The 23,968-nt window shown below is 42.8% G+C and overlaps 1 protein-coding gene across 6 annotated transcripts in view; it reads left to right on the top strand.

The window, feature by feature from the left end:
* Nucleotides 1-23,968, top strand: part of LOC106579340 (formin-like protein 1) — a 50,849-nt gene that overhangs the window by 10,173 nt on the left and 16,708 nt on the right. For 4 of the 6 annotated variants that reach the window (XM_014159175.2, XM_014159177.2, XM_014159179.2 and 1 more), the window contains exons 2-6: nt 18,801-18,884; nt 21,973-22,056; nt 22,272-22,345; nt 23,157-23,240; nt 23,750-23,875. In XM_014159175.2, coding sequence (XP_014014650.2) covers nt 18,801-18,884; nt 21,973-22,056; nt 22,272-22,345; nt 23,157-23,240; nt 23,750-23,875 — 452 coding nt within the window. Of the gene's footprint in view, nt 1-18,800; nt 18,885-21,972; nt 22,057-22,271; nt 22,346-22,430; nt 22,564-23,156; nt 23,241-23,749; nt 23,876-23,968 lie in introns of those variants that run through there. The other 2 variants (XM_014159180.2, XM_045702472.1) reach the window with 2 other exon arrangements.

The following is a 23,968-nucleotide window of genomic DNA, read 5'->3' as shown; positions in this document are numbered from 1 at the left end:
GCCACCCAGACTATTTACATTGAACCCCCCCCCCCTTTATTTTTACACTGCTGCTACTCGCTGTTTATTATCTATGCATAGTCACTTTACAAATTACCTCGACTAACCTGTACCCTCACACATTGACTCGGCACTGGCGTCCCCTGTATATAGCCTTGTTAATGTTATGTAGTTTTCTTGTGTTACTTTTTTTTACTTTAGTTTGTTTAGTACATTTTTTCTTAACTCTATTTCTTGAACTGCATTTTTGGTTAAGGACTTGTAAGTAAGCCTTTCACTGTATTCGGCGCGTGTGACAAATAAAATGGGATTTGATTGATCATGTAGGCCTTCGCGTCTGTAATTGAAAAGATACTCATACGGTACTCTTGGGGGGGGCGCTCCTAGAGGCTTTAATGCAGGGAAACTTATATCAGTTTTACAAATTTCTATCAACATGTTAAATGCGCAACCAGAGGGAAAAAATTCTAGATCACCTGTACTCCACACACAGAGACGCGTACAAAGCTCTCCCTCGCCCTCCATTTGGTAAATCTGACCACAATTCTATCCTCCTGATTCCTGCTTACAAGCAAAAATTAAAGCAGGAAGCACCAGTGACTCGGTCTATAAAAAAGTGGTCAGATGAAGCAGATGCTAAACTACAGGATTGTCTTGCTATCACAGACTGGAACATGTTCTGGGATTCTTCCGATGGCATTGAGGAGTAGACCACATCAGTCACTGGCTTTATCAATAAGTGCATCGAGGACGTTGTCCCCATAGTGACTGTATGTACATACCCCAACCAGAAGCCATGAATTATAGGCAACATTTGCACTGAGCTAAAGGGTAGAGCTGCCACTTTCAAGGAGTGGGACACTAACCCGGAAGCTTATAAGAAATCCTGCTATGCCCTCCGACAAACCATCAAACAGGCAAAGCGTCAAAACAGGGCTAAGAATGAATCGTACTACACCGGCTCCGATGCGCGTCTTATGTGGCAGGGCTTGCAAACTATTACAAACTATAAAGGGAAGCACAGCCGCAAGCTGCCCAGTGACACGAGCCTACCAGATGAGCTAAATCACTTCTATGCTCGCTTTGAGGCAAGCAACACTGAGGCATGCATGAGAGCATCAGCTGTTCCGGACGACTGTGTGATCACACTCTCTGTAGCTGACGTGAGTAAAACCTTTAAACAGATCAATATTCACAAGGCCGCGGGGCCAGACAGATTACCAGGACGTGTACTCTGGGCAAGTGCTGACCAACTGGCAGGTGTCTTCACTGACATTTTCCACATGTCCCTGATTGAGTCTGTAATACCAATATGTTACAAGCAGACCACCATAGTCCCTGTGCCCAAGAACACTAAGGCAACCTGCCTACATGACTACAGACCCTTAGTACTCACGTCCGTAGACATGAAGTGCTTTGAAAGGCTGGTAAGGACTCACATCAACACCATTATCCCAGAAACCCTAGATCCACTCCAATTTGCATACCACACCAACAGATCCACAGATGATGCAATCTCTATCGCACTCCACACTGCCCTTTCCCACCTGGACAAAAGGAACACCTACGTGACAATGCTATTCATTGACTACAGCTCAACACCATAGTACCCTCAAAGCTCATCACTAAGCTAAGGATCCTGGGACTAAACACCTTCCTCTGCAACTGGATCCTGGACTTCCTGACGGGCCACCCTCCAGGTGGTGTGGGTAGGTAGCAACACATCTGCCACGGTGTGTGTGCTCAGTCCCCTCCTGTACTCCCTGTTCACCCACGACTGCGTGGCCAGGCACAACTCCACCACCATTATTAAGTTTGCAGACGACACAACAGTGGTAGGCCTGATCACCGACAACGGCGAGACAGCCTACAGGGAGGAGGTCAGAGACCTGGCCGGGTGGTGCCAGAATAACAACCTATCCCTCAACGTAACCAAGACTAAGGAGATGATTGTGGACTAAAGGAAAAGGAGGACCGAGCACGCCCCCATTCTCATTGACTGGGCTGTAGTGGAGCAGGTTGAGAGCTTCAAGTTCCTTGGTGTCCACATCACCAACAAACTAGAATGGTCCAAACACACCAAGACAGAAGTGAAGAGGGTACGACAAAGCCTATTCCCCCTCCGGAAACTAAAAAGATTTGGCATGGGTCCTCAGATCCTCAAAAGGTTCTACAGCTGCAACATCGAGAGCCACTGACTGGTTGCATCACTGTCTGGTATGGCAACTGCTAGTCCTCTGGCCGCAAGGCACTACAGGGGGTAGTGTGTACGGCCCAGTACATCACTGGGGCTAAGCTGCCTGCCATCCAGGACCTCTACACCAGGCGGTGTCAGAGGAAGGCCCTAAAAATTGTCGAAGACCCTAGCCACCCCAGTCATAGACTGTTCTCTCTACTACCGCATGGGAAGCGGTACCAGAGCGCCAAGTCTAGGACCAAAAGGCTTCTCAACAGCTTTTACCCCCAAGCCATAAGACTCCTGAACAGGTAATCAAATGGCTACCCAGACTATTTGCATTGTGTATGTCCCCCAACCCCTCTTTTACGCTCTGCTACTCTCTGTTCATCATATATGCATAGTCACTTTAACCATACCTACATGTACATACTACCTCAATTAGCCCGACTAACTGGTGCCTCTATATAGCCCCGCTACTGTTATAGCCTCGCTACTGTATATAGCCTCCAAAATACAGCCTTCCAAAATACAATTTACGGGAAAACATGTTTTAAAATCTGTACCGCACATGCAACCAGTTTAATGGACAGAGATGGAAATATCCATTTGAAAATGGCAAAGTTGGGAGATCTAAAGATGCAACAACTATCATGGATTACTAATATGACTTCCCACTGGGCACACACTGGTTGAATCAACATTGTTTACATGCCATTTCAATTAAATAACATTGAACCAACTTGCAACAAACGTTGAATTGATGTCTGTGCCCAGTGGGTAGGATAATGCCTTTGGCTGCTAGATTATGAATGAAGGTTGATTTGAAAACCAATAGAACAGTCAGGAGAGTGCATATGAGGAAGTGTTTATAAAATATTTCCCTCAACATTTCTATGGTCGGATTTTGGCTCCGCATGCCTCATAATATGAAGCAAAACATCCAGGTTTCAAGCAATTAAGGAACCGGAAAAATATAGCTAGATGTTAATAGGCCAAGCCGACTTGTGATAACTGGAAAGGCTTTCCCAAAAACCTAAATGTTATGTTAACTAGCTACAAAGTAGCCTATGTAGGCAGAATGATATCATAATTATTTGTATCAATCCAGTAGCCATTTGTTTTGCAAACTCCATTTCATGTGTGCTACAAAAACACTGATAACCAAACAACAGTGCTAGGTGCCTGCACACTTGAATTACATTTTCTTCGATTTTTCCCAGACCTCAAAGGCGGTCTCATGATGTGGTTTAAGCATTGTTGTGGACATAGAACATCCAGTTGACAGCCTTATTTATCTGTCTCAATAGTAGGCCTACTATTAGTCTACTTGCACAGTACAGCTTGTGTTGGCCTGACTGTGAAAGACCAATATGGGATTTATCATTTTAGGTAATTCCGAGTACAGAGTACATTTTAGCAAAATCTGAGTATACCCTCTTCTCCAGGTACCACTACATCACGGGGTATGGGCTTCCAAATAAAAGAGCTTGTTGAGGTGAATTCACTTATACCCAGATTTTCAGTCACAATTTGCTTTTACCACATGTAATGATTTGCATGATATTGATCAAAATGAAGCCTGGCTTGTTGTAATGTTGTAAGCTAGGCCTACTGTACTTTTATATTCGTATGAGAGGGTTAATCGATCATTTTTGATAGGCTAATGTTACTTGTTGAAGACATGCTATTATAGCAACGAACTCTGGGCTTTTGCCTTGAAGCTAAAATGTAATCAGTGTAGCCCACAGATAAGAAAATAAACCTTTTAGTTGTCTGCATATACATGCTTGTGAATTGCTTTTTTAATTCAGAGTGTAATATGGTTTGGTTGCATTATTCAATAGTGTAACATGTTTTAGAAGAAAAGGTTTTCATTGCTGAATAGTTTGTGCTTACTATACTGGCTACTCTGATGTTTCATTTGAACTGCAGACTAAAAATGTTACATCGCCAGCCACAATATTTTTTTTAACCTTTAACTAGGCAAGTCAGTAAAGAACAAATTCTTATTTACAATGACGGCCTACCCAAACCGGGACGACGTTGGTCCAATTGTGCACCGCCCTATGGGACTCCCAATCACGGCCGGATGTGATACAGCCTGGATTTGAACCAGGGGCTGTAGTGACGCATCTTCTCAGACAGAATTCAGTGTGTCAAATCGGAGGGCCTGTTGTCCGGATCTCTGGCAGTCTCTATGGGGGTGCCACAGGGTTCAATTCTCGGGCCGACTCTTTTCTCTGTATACATCAATGATGTCGCTTTTGCTGCTGGTGATTCTCTGATCCACCTCTACACAGACGACACCATTCTGTATACATCTGGCCCTTCTTTGGACACTGTGTTAACTAACCTCCAGACGAGCTTCAATGCCATACAACTCTCCTTCCGTGGCCTCCAACTGCTCTTAAATGCAAGTAAAACTAAATGCATGCTCTTCAACCGATCGCTGCCCGCACCTGCCCGCCCGTCCAGCATCACTACTCTGGACGGTTCTGACTTAGAATATGTGGACAATTACAAATACCTAGGTGTCTGGTTAGACTGTAAACTCTCCTTCCAGACTCACATTAAGCATCTCCAATCCAAAATTAAATCTAGAATCGGCTTCCTATTTCGCAACAAAGCATCTTTCACTCATGCTGCCAAACATACCCTCGTAACACTGACTATCCTACCGATCCTTGACTTCGGCGATGTAATTTACAAAATAGCCTCCAACACTCTACTCAGCAAATTGGATGCAGTCTATCACAGTGCCATCCGTTTTGTCACCAAAGCCCCATATACTACCCACCATTGCGACCTGTATGCTCTCGTTGGCTGGTCCTCGCTTTATATTTGTTGCCAAACCCACTGGCTCCAGGTCATCTATAAGTCTTTGCTAGTTAAAGCCCCACCTTATCTCAGCTGACTCATCACCATATCAGCACCCACCCGTAGCACGCGCTCCAGCAGGTATATTTCACTGGTCACCCCCAAAGTCTTTTCCTCCTTTGGCTGCCTTTCTTTTCAGTTCTCTACCAGCTGCCAATGACTGGAACGAACTGCAAAAATCACTGAAGCTGGAGACACTAACTTTAAGCATCAGTTGTCAGAGCAGCTCACAGATCATTGCATCTGTACATAGCCCATCTGTAAATAGCCCATCCAACTACCTCATCCCCATATATACATATATATATATATATATATATATATATATATATATATATATATATATATATATATATATTCTCCTTTGCACCCAAGTATCTCTACTTGCATATTCATCTTCTGCACATCTATCTCTCCATTGATTAATTGCTAAATTGTAATTACTTTGCCACTATGGCCTATTTATTGCCTTACCTCCCTAATCTTACCTCATTTGCACACACTGTATATAGATTTTTTTCTATTGTGTTATTGACTGTACGTTTGTTTATTCCATGTGTAACTCTGTGTTGTTGTTTGTGTCACACTGCTTTGCTTTATCTTGGCCAGGTCGCAGTTGTAAATGAGAACTTGTTCTCAACTGGCCTACCTAGTTAAATAAAGGTGAAATAAAAATGTTAAAAAATCTTGCCCTGAGATGTAGTACCTTAGACCGCTTCACCACTCGGGAGCAAAGTAATGCAAGGATGTAATGTGAATTGAAAAGTACAATTCTCTTTCGCCACTCCGTTCCTCAGACTCTCCTTCGTATCTCGTAGTGGGAATAGGGCCTTAGGAAAAAACAGTGCTATCTGGACCCTAAAAGGGTTCTTAGGCTGTCCACATAGGATAACCCTTTGAAGATCCATATTTAGTTCCTGGTAGAACCCTTTTGGTTCCAGGTAGAACAATTTTGGGTTCAATATTACAAATAGAACCCTTTCAACATCGGGGACATCCGAAGAACCCTTTCCACATATGGGGACATCCAAAGAACCATTTTGGAACCCTTTTTTCTACGAGTGTATATCCCGAAGTGGAGGAAAAGGTACTCAATTGTCATTCTTGAGTAAAAGTAAAGATACCTTAATAGAAAATGACTCAAGTAAAAGTGAAAGTCACCCGGTAAAATATTACTTGAGTAAAAGTCTAAAAGTATTTGGTTTTAAATATACTTAATTATCAAAAAGTAAATGTAGTTGCTAAAATATACTTAAATATCAAAAGTAAAAGTACAAATAATATATATATATATATATATATATACAGTTGAAGTCGGAAGTTTACATACACCTTAGCCAAATCCTGTCACGTCCTGACCAGTAAAGGGGTTATTTGTTATTGTAGTTTGGTCAGGACGTGGCAGGGGGTGTTTGTTTTATGTGGTTCAGGGTTTGTTGGGCTATGTTCCTATGTAAGAGGGGTGTTTGTTTAGAGTGTTTCGGGGTTTGGTGGACTATGTTCTTGTTAGTTTATTTCTATGTTAGTTCTAGTCTTTCTATTTCTATGTTTAGTTAATGTGGTTGACCTTCAATTGGAAGCAGCTGCTCCTAGTTGCTTCTAATTGAAGGTCTTATTTAAGAGGGGTGTTTTTTCTATGGGATTTGTGGGTAGTTGTCTCCTGTTTTGTGTCTGTGCACCTGACAGGACTGTTTAGTGTCGCTCGTTGTTTTGTATACGTGATTTGTTTGTTTTTCCTTCTTTTGATATAAATAAAGAAGATGAGTATACACGTTCCCGCTGCACCTTGGTCCAATCCTTACGACGCCCGTTACAAATACATTTAAACTCAGTTTTTCACAATTCCTGACATTTAATCCTAGTAAAAATTCCCTGTCTTAGGTCAGTTAGGATCACCACTTTATTTTAAGGATGTGAAATGTCAGAATAATAGTAGAGAGAATTATTTATTTCAACTTTTATTTCTTTCATCACATTCCCAGTGGGTCAAAAGTTTACATACACTCAATTAGTATTTGGTAGTGTTGCCTTTAAATTGTTTAACTTGGGTCAAACATTTCGGGTAGCCTTCCACAAGCTTCCCACAATAAGTTTGGTGAATTTTGGCCCATTCCTCCTGACAGAGCTGGTGTAACTGAGTAAGGTTTGTAGGCCTCCTTGCTCGCACACGCTTTTTCAGTTCTGCCCACAAATTTTCTATGGGATTGAGTTCAGGGCTTTGTGATGGCCCCTCCAATACCTTGACTTTGTTGTCCTTAAGCCATTTTGCAACAACTTTGGAATTCACCCCTCTCCGAACTGTGGGTGTCTCACTCGGTTCTGCACAGTGGGCCGTCTCCCTTGGTTCCGAACTGTAGGCCGTCTCACTCGGTTCCAGACTTAACACTCTTACCGGATACTCATGACGGGGTACTGTTGTCAGATACTCTGGACGGGGCACTGTTTCCGGACACTCTGGACAGGGCACTGTTTCCGGACACTCGAGGCTGGGCTGACGCACTGGAAGCCTGATGCGTGGGACTGGTAGTGGAGGTACCAGCCTGGGGACACGCACCTCAGGGCTAGTGCGGGAAGCAGGAACCGGCCGAGTGGAACTGGTATTACGCACTGGAAGCCTGATGCGTGGTGCTGGTACTGGAAGTGCCAGTTTGGGAACACGCACCTCATGGCTAGTGCGAGGAGCGGGAACAGGCTGAGTAGGACTAGGCTGACTCTCTGGAAGCTTGATGCGTGGTGCTGGTACTGGACGTGCCAGACTAGGGGTTTGCACTTCTGGGTCAGCACGAGAGGCAGGAACTGGAAATACTGGGCCATGGAGGCGCACAGGTGGTCTTGATCGCACCTCCTGCACAACCCGTCCTGGCTGGATGGAACTAGTAGCCCTGTACGAGCGGGGTGCTGGTACAGGGCGAACTGGGCTGTGCAGGGGCCTGATGGTTGCCGTGCGTAGAGCGGGCGTAGGGTAGCCTGGTCCTAGGAGGCGCACCGGTGACCAGACGCGCTGCGCAGGCATCCTCCTACCAGGCTGGATGCCCACTCTAGCACGGCATCTGTGAAGTGCTGGAATAACTCGCAATTGGACTGTGCGACGGTATTCCCCAGCCTGGTGCCAAGGTCCAGCCCCGTCCAGAATTTGCTCCCATGTCCATTTCTCCCGCCAGTCCATTTCAAAATCCCTTTGCTCCTTACTCCGCTGCTTGGTCTTTTTGTGGTGGGAGATTCTATAACGGTTGTCGTCGGATTTAGACCAAAATGCAGCGGGGAAATGTGCACTCATCTTCTTTATTATAATCGGACAAGAAGGAGAACCAAAATTAACACGTACACAAAGAAAACACAACGACTATTCACAGGTTGGTAAGGCACAAGGCTATACACAGAACAATCTCCCACCCAGCACTCAACAAACACATACCTATATATAGGACTCTCAATCAGAGGCAACTAGAAAACACCTGCCTCCAATTGAGAGTCCAACCCCAATTAACAAAACATAGAAATACAAAAGACTAGACAGAACATAGAAATTCACTAACATAGAACAGTGCCCAAAATCCCCCGGAATACATAAATCAAATACCCTACTAAACAAACCACCACCCCGAACCACATAAAACAAATACCCTCTGCCACGTCCTGACCAAACTACAATAACAAATAACCCCTATTACTGGTCAGGACGTGACACCGTGCTTCACGGTTGGGATGATGTTCTTCGGCTTGCAAGCCTCCCCCTTTTTCCGCCAAACATAACAATGGTCATTATGGCCAAACAGTTCTATTTTTGTTTCATCAGACCAGATGACATTTCTCCATAAAGTACGATCTTTGTCCCCATGTGCAGTTGCAAACCGTAGTCAGTTTTTTTTATGGCGGTTTTGGAGCAGTGGCTTCTTCCTTGCTGAGTGGCCTTTCAGGTTTTGTCAATATAGGACTCGTTTTACTGTGGATATAGATACTTTTGTACCTGTTTCCTCCAGCATCTTCACAAGGTCCTTTGCTGTTGTTCTGGGATTGATTTTCACTTTTCACACCAAATACGTTCATCTCTAGGAGACAGAACTCGTCTCCTTCCTGAGCGGTATGACGGCTGCGTGGTCCAATGGTGTTTATACTTGCGTACTATTGTTTGTACAGATGAACGTGGTACCTTCAGGCATTTGGAAACTGCTCCCAAGGTTGAACCAGACTTGTGGAGGTGTCCAATTTTTTTTCAGAGGTCTTGGCTGATTTCTTTTCATTTTCCCATGATGTCAAGCAAAGAGGCACTGAGTTTGAAGGTAGGCCTTGAAATACATCCACAGATTCACCTCCAATTGACTCAAATGATGTCAATTAGCCTATCAGAAGCTTCTAAAGCCATGACATCATTTTCTGGATTTTTCCATTCTGTTTAAAGGCACAGTCAACTCAGTGTACGTGAACTTCTGACCCACTGGAATTGTAATACAGTGAATTATAAGTGAAATAATCTGTCTGTAAACAATTGTTGGAAAAATGACTTGTGTCATGCACAAAGTAGATGTCCTAACTGACTTGCCAAAACTATACTTTGTTAACAAGAAATTTGTGGAGTGGTTGAAAAACAAGTTTTAATGACTCCAACCTAAGTGTATGTAAACTTCCGACTTCAACTGTATATATATATATATATATATATATATATATATATATATTTTGTATTTATTTTGTATTTATTTTGTATTTATTTTGTATTTTTTTACGGATAGCCAGGATCACAATCAAACACTCAGACATAATTTAAAAACAAAGCATTTGTGTTTAGTGAGTCCACCAGATCAGAGGCAGTAGGGATAACCAGGGATGTTCTCTTGATAAGTGTGCGAATTCGACCATTTTCTGTCCTGCTAAGCATTCAAAATGTAACGAGTACTTTTGGGTGACAGGGAAAATGTAAAAAGTGCATACATTTCTTTAGGAATGTAGGGAAGTAAAAGTAAAAGTAGTCAAAAATAGTAAATTAAAGTACAGATACCCCAATAAAGTACTTAAGTAGTACTTTAAAGTATTTTTACTTAAGTACTTTACACCACTGTATATCCCTTTGGGGGAATTTCACCTCTCACACACTGACTGTTCCCCTTTCCCCAACTGCCAAACTGACATATGTAGACCAGAGACAGATAAGAGCTAACTGCCCAGACTGATCCTCCTGAGTGGGCCTCTGTTAAACATAGCAGCTTACAATAATTAAACAGAAGGACGCGACATGCTCCCAGGCTACTTGACATGGCAGCCCGGACCACACTTCTTGAGGCCTCCTGATAGCCGAGACAGACAGTGACCTTAGAGAGTTACAGATCTAGAGCTGATAAGTCTATTTAAAGGGAATGATACAATTGGAAGTGTAGCCTAATGTTTGAGTGCCCCATTTACTTGGTTATGACAATGAGAGCAATTTGATACTATATGCAATCACACCAGTGAAACAAGAGGGTGTTTCAATGGCAGGGGTACTTTATGGGGCATGGCTGTGCATGTTTTTGTCCCTGTGTAGGAGTGTGTACTGTATGTGAGGGAGGAGAGTAGGGTGGAGGTCTAATCGATAGAATCTAATTAGAGATTAGTGCAGTTTGTCCCATCACTACTGTCTTTAAAGATAGAACTCTTAAAGTGACAGGTGGCCCAATCATTGTAACGGTAACATATTGGTCTACGGTACTGTACTAAGCACATGTATGCATATATATATATATATATATATATATATATATATATATATATTTATTTTTTGCAGATAATTACTTATATTTTCCAGATTTTGACCACATACACAGATGCACATCTCTCATATGTAAATTCAGCTTTATGATGTCAATGAGAAAAAAAGAACATGTGACTTTGATATCATAATGCCCCTACTGTACAGATAAACTACAGTAAAACTCTAGTAGGTTATTCCTCTGCATGCTCCTGTACAGGACCAACCACCAGGCAACTCTAATCCCAGTTTATTGATCCAACATAATTTATCAAGCCTGATTTATCAGTGCGCTGGCAGTACCATTGATTTAGGATGTTGTTCGCTATTAATTGTGCATCCATTCCCCCCATCCCCCTGTGTGTGACACAAATTACTTTTAACTGACTGAGCTGATGTGTAGATAGTGGTTACAAAACTTGGGCCCGCTTCAGGACACCAAGTAGCTACCTAGAAACAATTTAAAAAATGTATTAATCAAAACCAAAAGGCCAATAGCTTTCAGCATTAGCTCATGTCTGACTTCTCATGTGAGTTGTGCCACTGAGACCACAGGCTTTCATGACCATTGTCTGGGCTTGTCCAGGAAGTTCTTGTATCTAAAGGAAACAAGTAGCAATTCTGAGAGAAACATGTATTGCTTTGGAGGCTACCAAAAAGTTAACTGTGAGTGACCTACAAAATGTCTCTAGTGGTGTGGGCCGACGTTTGTACAGAGTTACAGAAACGTACAGAGACAACAGGAGGAGGAGGAGAAGAGCGGGAGGAGGAAGAGGAGAACGAGGAGGAGGAGTGCGTTGGTGAGGTAAAGCGATAGATATGTGAGTCTCTTGTCGGCTAGCCCAGTTTGCCTGGGTGGCAGGGCTGTGTTGGGCTATAATTAGTAGTCCAGGATGTGCGCATGCGTGTGTGCGTGTGTAGGGAGGTGTTTTGGTTGGGGCGGGCAGCTGAAGCCAGAGGCCCAACAATAATATATGATAGTGTGGGTGTGTTAATGAACGTGGAGTCTAAGAGGAGGCGTGCGTGTGTCTTGGTGAAGGATCCCATCTGCCTTGCCTTTCATTCATAACTCTCACTGTCACCAGAGGTAAAGTTGGGAGTTGGAAAGAGTCCGCAAGAGACTGTGGCCTGTCAGCTGACAGACCCACCGTCTGCAATTCACTATCATGCACATAACTTGACCTGTCATGGCAGATGCCAACCTCACGCTGACGAAGGCTGCCGCCAAAACGTTGTTTGTTCTGACCTCTGCTGTTGAAAAAATACATTAAAACATAATGAATATGTCAGTGAATGCAGGTTCTTCCTTTCTTCAAGTAGATGCCAACCTCACCAACAACAATCGGTTGGCTCTGCTCAGAGAAGGCTAAAGTATGGTCCCAGATCTGTTTGGTCACTCTATGGTCATTGTGACTAACAGCATAAACTGATCTGGGACCAGGCTAGAAGTAGTGGTAGTGGTATTCCTGGTCACCTGCTATTGTGACTGCAAAGTAAAGGCTTAGTCTAGGTAGCGTGAAATAGGATGATTGTGCAAGAGTAGAGGTAATGTGTTGGAGATGGAGAACCAGTTTACAGTAAGTACTGTTTAATAATGCAAATGACATAGTTAAACACCTATGTAACCGCAATGAACAATGATTCCTTTATGAATGGGTACTATGTTAAGTCTTTCACCTTGTCTAAGTAAAGCTTTGTGTTGACACTGTTTTGTACTGTAGGCAGTAAAGCAACAAGACAGTAAGTCATGGCTTTTGAGGTTCGATATCAGTGTGAATGGGGACTGTTTCACGTCTGACTTCATTTTAACAGTCGGCTTACAATCTGTTTATAAACACCTATAATGTAAACAGTTTTTACGTTTAAATACACTATGTTCATCCTTTTACATTAGTGAATACATACAGTAAACCATATGCCTTGTTCATGTAGTATACGTCATGGTGAACAATGTAATAATGTTTACATGCAGACCGTCTCTGTAGCTCTGTAGCTACCTGATTCTCCAGCAGCTTAAAAAACATGTGTTTGAGTGAAAGTACTGACTATGACGTCAGAAGGATGTAACCTATTGTCACTGTCTGATGAAAACCTCGTAACTCCATTTTTGCCAATTTTATTGAAGTAACTTCCCTCAATGTACTCTGAAAATGTCATGGCTCTAGGACCAAGAACATTTTTTCAAAATAGCTTTTAAAGTTTCTTAAATGAATGTTCGTTAATAGGAAAATATGACATTTTTTTCAATTTCCTGATAAGTTTCTGTTTGGAGATAAGAGGTTTTCATCAGTGATGCACACGCTCTCTAACTATTCCACACTTCCGCGGTCTCTCCATACCTCCCTCTTAAAAAATCCGGTTAGACTTATAACCAAGTCTGTTTAGCAATACACACTCTCCCATGTTGTGGCAACAGCACCAGGCTCCCAGGTGAAACCAGAACACAGTTCGGCAGTTAGGGTCGCCTGTCGGTAGTGAAATGTACCTCTGAGTCACAGGGGCCGTGACAGGGGAGACTATATAGGGGCAGGGTTGTCCCCGCTGAGTGATGCTTAATGAAATCATTCAGGTGCTGCTGCGTTATTGACGAGCTTGTCATAGCAACCGGCTGCACTGTGCATTCAAGGGACATTGTGTGCCTGTCTATTCATATGGTCAGGAGTTTCAGGTGACTCATACCGTCTATGATTTGCAGTGTTCACAAATGCATACAGGTAACTGCCAAAATAATGGAAACACTTGAGTAAATGAGGGATACAAAGTATATTGAAAGCAGGTGCTTCCACACAGATGTGGTTCCTGAGTTAGTTAAGCAGTAAACATCCCATCATGCTTAGGCTCATGTATAAAAATGCTGTGTAGGCCATTATTTTTGCCATTATTTTGGCAACCTTGTCTATGTCCTCATAGGATGACAATGCCCCAATCCACAGGGAACTATTGGTCACTGAATGTTTTGATGAGCATGAAAATGATGTAAACCATACGCCATGACTGTTTCAGTCACATTTGACATTTACATAATTTAGTAGATGCTCTTATTCAGAGTAACTTACAGTTAGTGCATTCATCTTAATATACCTAGGTGGGACAACCACATATGAAAGGTATTGTCACGTCCTGACCAATATTTAGGTATTATTTGTATTATATTTGGTCAGGACGTGGCAGAGGTATATTTGTTTTGTATTATGGGGTTTTGTGTGTGGTGTAGTGGGGTGTGTTAGTTTTGGTATAGGTTCTAGGTTTGTTTTTCTATGTGTAGTTCTGGGTGCTGGACTCTCAATTGGAGGCAGGTGTTTCTAGTTGCCTCTGATTGGGAGTCCTATAAGTAGGTGTGTGTTTGTTTGGTATGTTGTGGGTAGTTATATTTTGCACTGCGTTTATTATGCCTGTAAAACTGTCACTAGTCTTTATTAGTTTTCTTGTTTTTCCTCCGTGTTCACATTCATTTAATAAATTAACATGATGAGCACTAACTCCTCTGCGTATTAGTCCACGTTCTCCGATGATGATTTCGCTATATCGTCTGACGACGAAGATTTCTGTGACAGGTATAGTACAGTGTTACTCAAAAATTGTTATAAGGGGGCCACTTTGGGTTGAGACAATCATTCAGAGGGCTGCACAGATCTTTAATTGTACTTTTTCTTCCAATATTATCAATTATCAATTGAGAGCAAATTCAGAGCAATAGAGCACATGCAATTGATTTGATGTATAGCAAATCACAAATATATATACATACACAATTGGCCCAGCGTCATCCAGGTTTGGCCAGGGTAGGCCATCATTGTAAATAAGAATTTGTTTTTAACTGACATGCCTATTTAAATAAACGTGAAATAAAATACAATCAAAAAAGTGGCTTTGAAATAGCTTGTTTGTGAAATCAGCTTACAATATTTCGGCTGAGGCCAAAAACATTATTTGACAATCTCTGTGTCTGTGAAGGCCATCTTGTTTCTCTCGAGTATCCAAGCAATGTCATATGTTGCCTCGTTTTCTCTGCAACAGTCCTAGATCTGTCTGTCATTTGTTGTTGTCCTTTGATAAGTTGTGCTATTTTGTTGTTTCTGAGGTTGCTTTGTGGTGGATATGTTTTGTCAAAGTGGGCATGGTGTGGCTGAAAATGTCGCTCACAATTTGCTCATTTAAAACAATTGACTGCCTTCTGGCAAATAAGACAAAGTGAGCTAGTCTCATTATGCAGTAGAAAAAAATACTTGTCTGTCCATTTCTCGTGGAACTTTGTGTTCTTCTTGAATCGACCGTATCCTTCTCTTAGCCACTGGAGCCACGTTAGCCACGTTAGCTCAGTTAGCTAGATGCATTTCCCCGCCGCCATCTTCCTGGTTCTCCGGAGGTTGTTTGTTCATAGCTGTCACGTTGTTCTCCAGCTCTTCCCCCTAATTTTCATTGTCAATAGATTTACGTTTCTTTTTTACAATAAATCGATCCATGTCTACCAGACCAATTTGTCGGTCGCTGTAGCTGAGCAGTTGCGTTCTATTTTGGGAAACGCTCTATTTCGGCCTTTCTGTTCAACATCTGCACTATACTTCCATCTATCTGCCGTCCCAGGATCAATAGATATATTCAATGAAGTGATTCAGGCCTGCATTAAACACATTGATTTGAATCATTGTTATTTAATAAAAATGTAAAATCGGAAAATCACAGCGAGCTGCAAAATACACTTTTCCTCAATAAAGTAATTATCAGCAAGGTCAGACCGGGGGGGGTCAAGTGCAAGTGTTGGTTCAGGAAGGGGATTATTTAAGACACTTTTGGAAGAGGTAGGGCTTCAGGTGCTTTCAGAAGGTGGGCAGGGACTCTGCTGTCCTAGCTGATTCCACCACTGGGGTGCCAGGACAGAGAAGAGCTTTGACTTGGCTGAGCAGGAGCGGCCCTCCTCTAGAGGTGGGAGGGCCAAGAGACCAGAGGTGGCAGAACGGAGTGCTCGGGTTGGGGTGTAAGGTTTGAGCATAGTCTGAAGATAGGGTAGCGTAGTGGATGGGAGCTTCGACTGGAAGCCTGTGGAGTTTGCAGACGAGCAGGGTGACATGTGAGAACTTGGGAAGGCTGAAAACCAGGTGAGCTGCAGCCTTCTGGATAAGTTGCAGGGGTTTGATGGCACAAGCGGGGAGCCCAGCCAACATCGAGTACAGTAGTCCAGACGGGAGATGACAAATGCCTGGATTAGGACCTGCGCCGCTTCCTCTGTGAGGTAAGGTCGTACTCTATGGATGTTGTAGAGAATGAACCTGCAGCAGCGAGTCACTGCTTTGATGTTTGCAAAGAATGACAGGGTGTTGTCCAGGGTTACATCAAGATTCTTTGCACTCTGGGAGGGCGACCCTGGAGTTGCCAACCGTGATGGAGATGTCTTTGAGCTGGCAGGCCTTCCCTGGGAGGAAGAGCAGCTCTGTCTTGTTAAGCTTGAGGTGGTGAGCTGACATCCAAATTGAGATATCTGCCAGGCACGCAGAGATGCGTGTTGCCACTAGGGGAAGGAGAACAATTGTTGAGTGTCATTCGCATGGCAATGATAGGAGACCGTGTGAGGATATGGCAGAGCCAAGTGACTTGGTGTATAGAGAGAAGAGGAGAGGGCCTAGAACAGAGCCCTGGGGGACACCAGTAGTGAGAGTATATGGTGCAGACACAGATCCTCTCCACGTCACCTGGTAGGAGCGGCCTGCCAGGTAGCATGCAATCCAAGACTGTGCAGAGCCTGAGACGCCCAGCCATGAGAGGGTGGAGAGGAGGATCTGATGGTTCATGGTGTTAAAGGCAGCAGATAAATCTAGGAGGATGAGAACAGAGGAGAGAGAGTCAGCCTTAGCCGTGTGGAGTGCCTCCGTGACACAAAGAAGAGCAGTCTCGGTTAAATTACCCATCTTGAAGCCTGACTGGTTAGTGTCAAGAAGATCGTTCTGAGAGAGATGACGAGAGAGTTGATCAGAGACAGCATGCTTAAGTGTTTTGGAATTAAAAGAAAGAAGGGATACAGGTCTATAGTCTGACGTCAGATGAGTCGAGTGTTAGTTTCTTGAGGAGGGGAGCAACTCTGACCATTTTGAAGTCAGAGGGGACGCAACCAGTGATCAGGGATGAGTTGATGATGGAAGTTGTTGATGGTCTGGAGGGAGTTGATGATGGTCTGGAGAAGGGAGGAGGGGATGGGGTCGAATGGGCAGGTTGTCGAGCGGCCAGACCTCACTAGACCTCACTAGTTACATGATTTTATCTAGAGAGAGTTCTGTATGAGTGGGACCAGTGAACTCAATTTGCTGAGTGAACGTAGTCAAAGTCCTCCACAGAGAGGTAGGAGGAGTGAAGGATTAAGGAGGGAAGAGAAGGTGGAAAAGAGTTTCCTATGGTTAGAGGCAGAAGCTTGAAATTTAGAGAGATAGAACGTTGCTTTAGTAACAGATACAGAGGAAGAGAAGGTAGAGATGAGGGAGTGAAAGGATGATAGGTCATCTGGAAGTTTTATTTTAATCTTTTTTTGCTCAGCTCCCCGCAGCCCTGTTCTGTTAGCTCGCCATGGAACAGGAGAGGAGGGGGACCCGGCCGGGAGGAAAGGGGACAGTGCAAGTCATAAAATACGGAAAGAGAGCAGAGTATGGTCGAAGAGGCAGAATCAGGAGACGAGTGAGAAGGATTTAGCAGAAGGGAGAGATGATAGGATAGCAGAAGAGAGAGCAGTAGGGGAGAAAGTGAAGACTGCGACAGCACATGACCATTTGGGTAGGGGCTGAGTGGCTAGAGTTGGAGGAAAGGGAGACAGAAAAGGAAACAAAGTAGTGATCAGAGACCTGAAAGGGGGGTTGCAGTGAGATTAGTAGGCAAACAGCCTCTAGTAAAGATGAGGTCAAGCATATTGACTGCCTTGTGAGTTGGAGGGGATTGGGAAAGGGTGAGGTCAAAAGAGGCAAGGAGGGGAAAGGCAAATGTTGAGAGGTTGAAGTCGCCAAGTATGAAAAGCGGTGAGCCATCGTCAGGAACTGAGTTCATCAAGGTGTTAAGCTCATTGAGGAACTCTCCAAGGGCACTTGATGCGCGATCGATGACAACAATGCAAAGCTTGAGTGGACAAGTGACAGTAACAGCATGGAATTCAAATGAGGAAATGGACAGGTGAGAGAGGGAGTAAAGAGAACATTTCTAGTTAGGAGAAACGAGAGACATAAGAGAGTGGTGTGGAGCCTTCCTCTCTTTCTTTCCTCAAACAACTCCACAGAACAACTCGGCAGAACCGTCTTTGTTTCGGCTACAGTCTTAGTTTTGCCGACGAGGCCGCCACTGGCACGACCGCCGCTTACAGCTGCTGCTGAGAAACCAGGGGAGACTGAAGTACTAACACTAATTGCCTAGCAGAGGTGAAGAAACCACTCCCCCTCAAATACAGCCACAAAACAAGTTACAAAATGCCCTGCCCCTTGATTCTGGTTGATATGTCAACAATCATTTCTATGTTATGAGCAGTCATTAGTTCATATATCAACTAGGCTACTGGGAAGACAGGCAGCACTTGGCCCCAGTAGATGGCCCCAGCTACTAAAAACACAGTAGTAGACAACAGATAAAGACAAAAATGATACTTATCACCCCTGGAGATATCAGGAGTCCTCTAGCTATAGAATGAAGTCACCAGATCTCAACCCAAATGAACACTTATGGGAGATTCTGAAGCTGCGCCTGAAACTTTTATTTTGGCAATCAGTTACCTGTATATCTGCAGCATATCTGCAGGCTAAATGCCACCCAGAAATGTGTTTCTAGTTTTCAGTCGCAACAAGAGAAGGTGATAAGATAGGCTCATCACATGATGTTTTGAAGCACATCAAGTCAACTCATCACAATTGCTCCGATGGAACCTGTTGCGACAAAACATAATTTGCCATCATTGTTTCTCAAAGTTCATCTTTTGATCGGCACCATATATAGTACAACTTTTTTCTGACGTATGAATCATCTCTCTCTCTCTCGCTCTTTGTTTTTTTTTCTCCGTAGAACTCCATGAATCTGCCTCCAGACAAGGTGAAGATCCTGTGTCAGTATGACAACGAGAAGAAGTGGGAACTGGTCTGTGATCAGGTGGGACCTCAACTCCACTGCACCATACAACACGACTGTACTGTGTCAATAACGTTACAGTAACAGGATGTAATCATAGTTCCTAGAGGAACTTCAGAGCAGTGGTTTGTAATTTTTTTATTGAAAATTACTCCGCTAAAAGTGAAAGTCATCCAGTCAAATATTACTTGAGTAGACGTCTAAAAGTATTTGATTTTAAGTAAATGTAAATGTTAAAATATACTTAAGTATCAAATGTATAAATTATTTTCAAATTCCTTATACAGTGCCTTGCGAAAGTATTCGGCCCCCTTGAACTTTTCTACCTTTTGCCACATTTCAGGCTTCAAACATAAAGATATAAAACTGTAATTTTTTGTGAAGAATCAACAACAAGTGGGACACAATTATGAAGTGGAACGAAATTTATTGGATATTTCAAACTTTTTTAACAAATAAAAAACGGAAAAATTGGGCGTGCAAAATTATTCAGCCCCTTTTCTTTCAGTGCAGCAAACTCTCTCCAGAAGTTCAGTGAGGATCTCTGAATGATCCAATGTTGACCAAAATGACTAATGATGATAAATAGAATCCACCTGTGTGTAATCAAGTCTCTGTATAAATGCACCTGCTCTATGATAGTCTCAGAGGTCCGTTTAAAGCGCAGAGAGCATCATGAAGAACAAGGAACACACCAGGCAGGTCCGAGATACTGTTGTGGAGAAGTTTAAAGCCGGATTTGGATACAAAAAGATTTCCCAAGCTGTAAACATCCCAAGGAGCACTGTGCAAGCGATAATATTGAAATGGAAGGAGTATCAGACCACTGCAAATCTACGAAGACCCGGCCGTCCCTCTAAACTTTCAGCTCATACAAGGAGAAGACTGATCAGAGATGCAGCCAAGAGGCCCATGATCACTCTGGATGAACTGCAGAGATCTACAGCTGAGGTGGGAGACTCTGTCCATAGGACAACAATCAGTCGTATACTGCACAAATCTGGCCTTTATGGAAGAGTGGCAAGAAGAAAGCCATTTCTTAAAGATATCCATAAAAAGTGTCGTTTAAAGTTTGCCACTAGCCTCCTGGGAGACACACCAAACATGTGGAAGAAGGTGCTCTGGTCAGATGAAACCAAAATCGAACTTTTTGGCAACAATGCAAAACGTTATGTTTGGCATAAAAGCAACACAGCTCATCACGCTGAACACACCATCCCCACTGTCAAACATGGTGGTGGCAGCATCATGGTTTGGGCCTGCTTTTCTTCAGCAGGGGCAGGGAAGATGGTTCAAATTGATGGGAAGATGGATGGAGCCAAATACAGGACCATTCTGGAAGAAAACCTGATAGAGTCTGCAAAAGACCTGAGACTGGGACGGAGATTTGTCTTCCAACAAGACAATGATCCAAAACATAAAGCAAAATCTACAATGGAATGGTTCACAAATAAACATATCCAGGTGTTAGAATGGCCAAGTCAAAGTCCAGACCTGAATCCAATCGAGAATCTGTGGAAAGAACTGAAAACTGCTGTTCACAAACGCTCTCCATCCAACCTCACTGAGCTTGAGCTATTTTGCAAGGAGGAATGGGCAAAAATGTCAGTCTCTCGATGTGCAAAACTGATAGAGACATACCCAAGCGACTTACAGCTGTAATCACAACTTAAGGGGGCTGAATAATTTTGCACGCCCAATTTTTCAGTTTTTTATTTGTTAAAAAAGTTTGAAATATCCAATAAATTTCGTTCCACTTCATGATTGTGTCCCACTTGTTGTTGATTCTTCACAAAAAATTTACAGTTTTATATCTTTATGTTTGAAGCCTGAAATGTGGCAAAAGGTCAAAGTTCAAGGGGGCCGAATACTTTCGCAAGGCACTGTATATAGCAAACAAGATGGCACTGTTTTTTCATTTATGGATATCCAGTGCACACTCCAACATAATTTACAAACAAAGCATTTGTGTTTAGCGAGTCCACCAGATCAGAGGCAGCAGGGATGACCAGGGATGTTCTCTTGATAAATGCGTGAATTTGACAATTTTCCTGTCCAGCTAAGCATTTAAAATGTAACAAGTACCTTTTGGTGTTAGGGAAAATATATGGAGTGAAACGTACAGTAGATTATTTTCTTTAGGATTGTAGAGAAGTAAAAGTAAAAGTAGTCAAAAATATAAATAGTAAAGTACAGATAACCCAAAAAACGACTTAAATAGTACTTAAATGTATTTTTACTTAAGTACTTTACACCACTGCTTCAGAGTGAGGTTACATGATAACCATGACATTTCTTTAGAGAATACTACGTTGTAATGGTTGAATCCCTGATTTGCAGACCTTCGTATAGTAGAATTGAGTTTTTCGTGTTTGTTTTTGTCAGTGTGTCCTTGTTTCTAGGAAAGCACCTCATTGACACACTAACACAATGAGAGTGGTTGTTCACACACACATACATACACACACACACACACAATGTGTCCTGCTGGCAACCTCATCAATATTGTAGGTTGCTGTGGAAACCATGAGGAGGCAATAACTTCCTGAGGCTCGGAGGGGAGTGACATACAGGACACCTGTCACTGTTACCGTCACCGCAGCACAGACCTGCAATGGTTCAATGTTGTCCCTTCTCTTATTTTAGCAGAGTTAAAGCCATTGTTATCAAAGGCCCTCTGCCTCAACTCTGACCTGGCATCGATTGATAGATTGGCATCCCGACATGCATGTGTACATGTCCCAACATTGGTTTAGCCTCATCAGCGGATATATCATTGGTTATGTTTGCATAAATTAAGCAGTGTCATCATTAAGGCTGTGAAGACTGTTGAGTTTTGCCCTCTGGTCCCTTTCTCCCATAGTGCACCCATGCAATCAACATAATTAGATACACTCTACCATCTCTCTCTCTCTCTGTCTCTCTTTGTCTCTCTCTGTCTCTGTCTCTCTCTGTCTCTGTCTCTCTCTGTCTCTCTTTGTCTCTCTCTCTATCACTCTCTCTGTCTCTTTCTATCTCGCTCGCTCGCTCGCTCGCTCGCTCGCTCTCTCTCTGTCTCTGTCTCACTCTGTCTGTCTGTCTGTCTGTCTGTCTGTTCTTCTTCCTACAGGAACGGTTCCAAGTGAAGAATCCACCCTCTGCTTACTTGCTGAAGCTCAGAAGTTATCTTGACCAGGGAGGGGTTAGTCGTAAGGTACTGTACCATTACAGTCCTGTACCAGGCCCATCTGGGCTATGGCTATTTTCAAAAACATAATTCCTGGAATTAATCACTGGTATCCAATGAATTTGCAAAAGCTATGTTTAAAAAAAACTGGTTTCATCCATAGCTACGTAGGTCACTGCTTGTTTAGTTCACTATACACCATCAAACATTTCTCCACAACGATAACGACCTTGTTATGACAGTTCAAGAGGCGTGTCCAGGAGTCCACACAGGTCTTGAGAGAGCTGGAAATTTCCCTGAGGACCAATCATATTGGGTGAGACCTGCCCCCTTTACCCAACTTTTCCACTTACTCAAATCTATTGGTTGTTTTTATATATTGTTTACTCTTATTTTACCAGGTAATTTGACTGTGAACACATTGTCATCTACAGCAATGACCTGGGGAATAGTTACAGGGGAGAGGAGGTGGGATGAATTAGCTCATTGATAATTATAAAAGCGCTATAAAGGAATCCTATAAAAGAGCATTGGGTGAGTGCACTGAAATACAATACAATGATTTGATACTCATATGCAAACCATAAGATGCTGGATTTAGGCTTGCAGGGTCTAGCTTCAGGGTTAGATGCTATTTGGCAGCTCCAGTCAGATGTAAGTGCTTTTGTAAACTATGCACCACAGTTGCTTGTTGTAAAGTGTGGGAATGAAGTCGTAGTGTTGGTGAGATTCTTTCAGCGTTTCGTCGAGTGAAATTGATGTTTTAATGCTGTGGTTACTGTCACTTGGATAAACCAAAATTCCAGATGTTTACTTATTTATTTTTTGTGATATTTCGTGTTTTTTTTATTTTCATTCAGCACAAAAAATGTACAATGCCATACACAACAAACACAGTCTACACCACACAATGTAACACAGTACGCTGCAGCCCATGATGAACAAAACAAATCAGTTGTGAACTTGTGAATACTGTTGTTATGCTTGATTGTTGTAAATTGATGTTGTGTTCAAGTATCACAGTACAGTATGTACTTAATTGTTAATCGTTTTAAGGTGTGCCAATTGGGTCTTATTATCCTTTCCCCCTCCTGTTTCCCATCCTATCCTGTTCCCCTTCACTCCAGCTGGGCTCAGGAGTTCCTCAGTGAGGAGAACCGGGGCCTGGACTTCCTGGTTGACTATATGTCCTTCGCCCAATGTGCCGTCACGTGAGTACCAGTCCTTGTATGGATAAGACAATCTGAGAGGAAAAGGCAAGGTTTTGACCTTGAGTGTCCATCTTGATGTGGTTCTTTATGGGGGCTCTGGGTCTTTCCTTCTTTTTTCGGGGGACACTTTAGTAGTGAAAAATATCAGAGGGCTTTAGATGGAACATTTAACATAACTTGAATATTCCATATTGATAATATTGTTTCACCTATACCATTCATGTCCAAATTTCTTCTACAGATATAGGATCTTAATTTGACCTATATTGTCACAGCAAAATAATCCTGCAGCAACAGAATTTTAATGTTTAGTCCATAATGTTGCTTGATCGGTGGTTAAGCTATTGCATGGCCAAATGTTGGCTACATTAAAAGTGCAATACTGCTAATATAACTGTGTGTTAGTGTGGGTTTTCAGTGAATGCATGTAAATCACAAAGTTAATCTGCATTTCCTGCAACAAAAAAGTTATCAAATTAAGATCCTACATCTGTACTTTGGATCCTCAGCTATGACATGGACAGTTTGGACAACGGGACAGCCACACTGGACAAATCTGTGAAGGACTTGACGAGGAGTGCCGGTAACTCTCCAATCCATAGTGCTTCTAAAGCTGCTCGTTCCCTTACTGTGAGGTGAGTGTCACCAGGAACTGGAGAGAATTATGGTGCCGCAATGAGTGCATAAAAGTCTGTCTGTTGGATGGGACTGAGGTTGGACTACACTTG

The sequence above is a fragment of the Salmo salar genome, chromosome ssa19 (genome assembly GCF_905237065.1).
Source record: "Salmo salar chromosome ssa19, Ssal_v3.1, whole genome shotgun sequence".
Taxonomy (NCBI): domain Eukaryota; kingdom Metazoa; phylum Chordata; class Actinopteri; order Salmoniformes; family Salmonidae; genus Salmo; species Salmo salar.
Note: the sequence above shows the minus strand (reverse complement) of the source record. Positions and strands in the feature narration are given on the sequence as shown.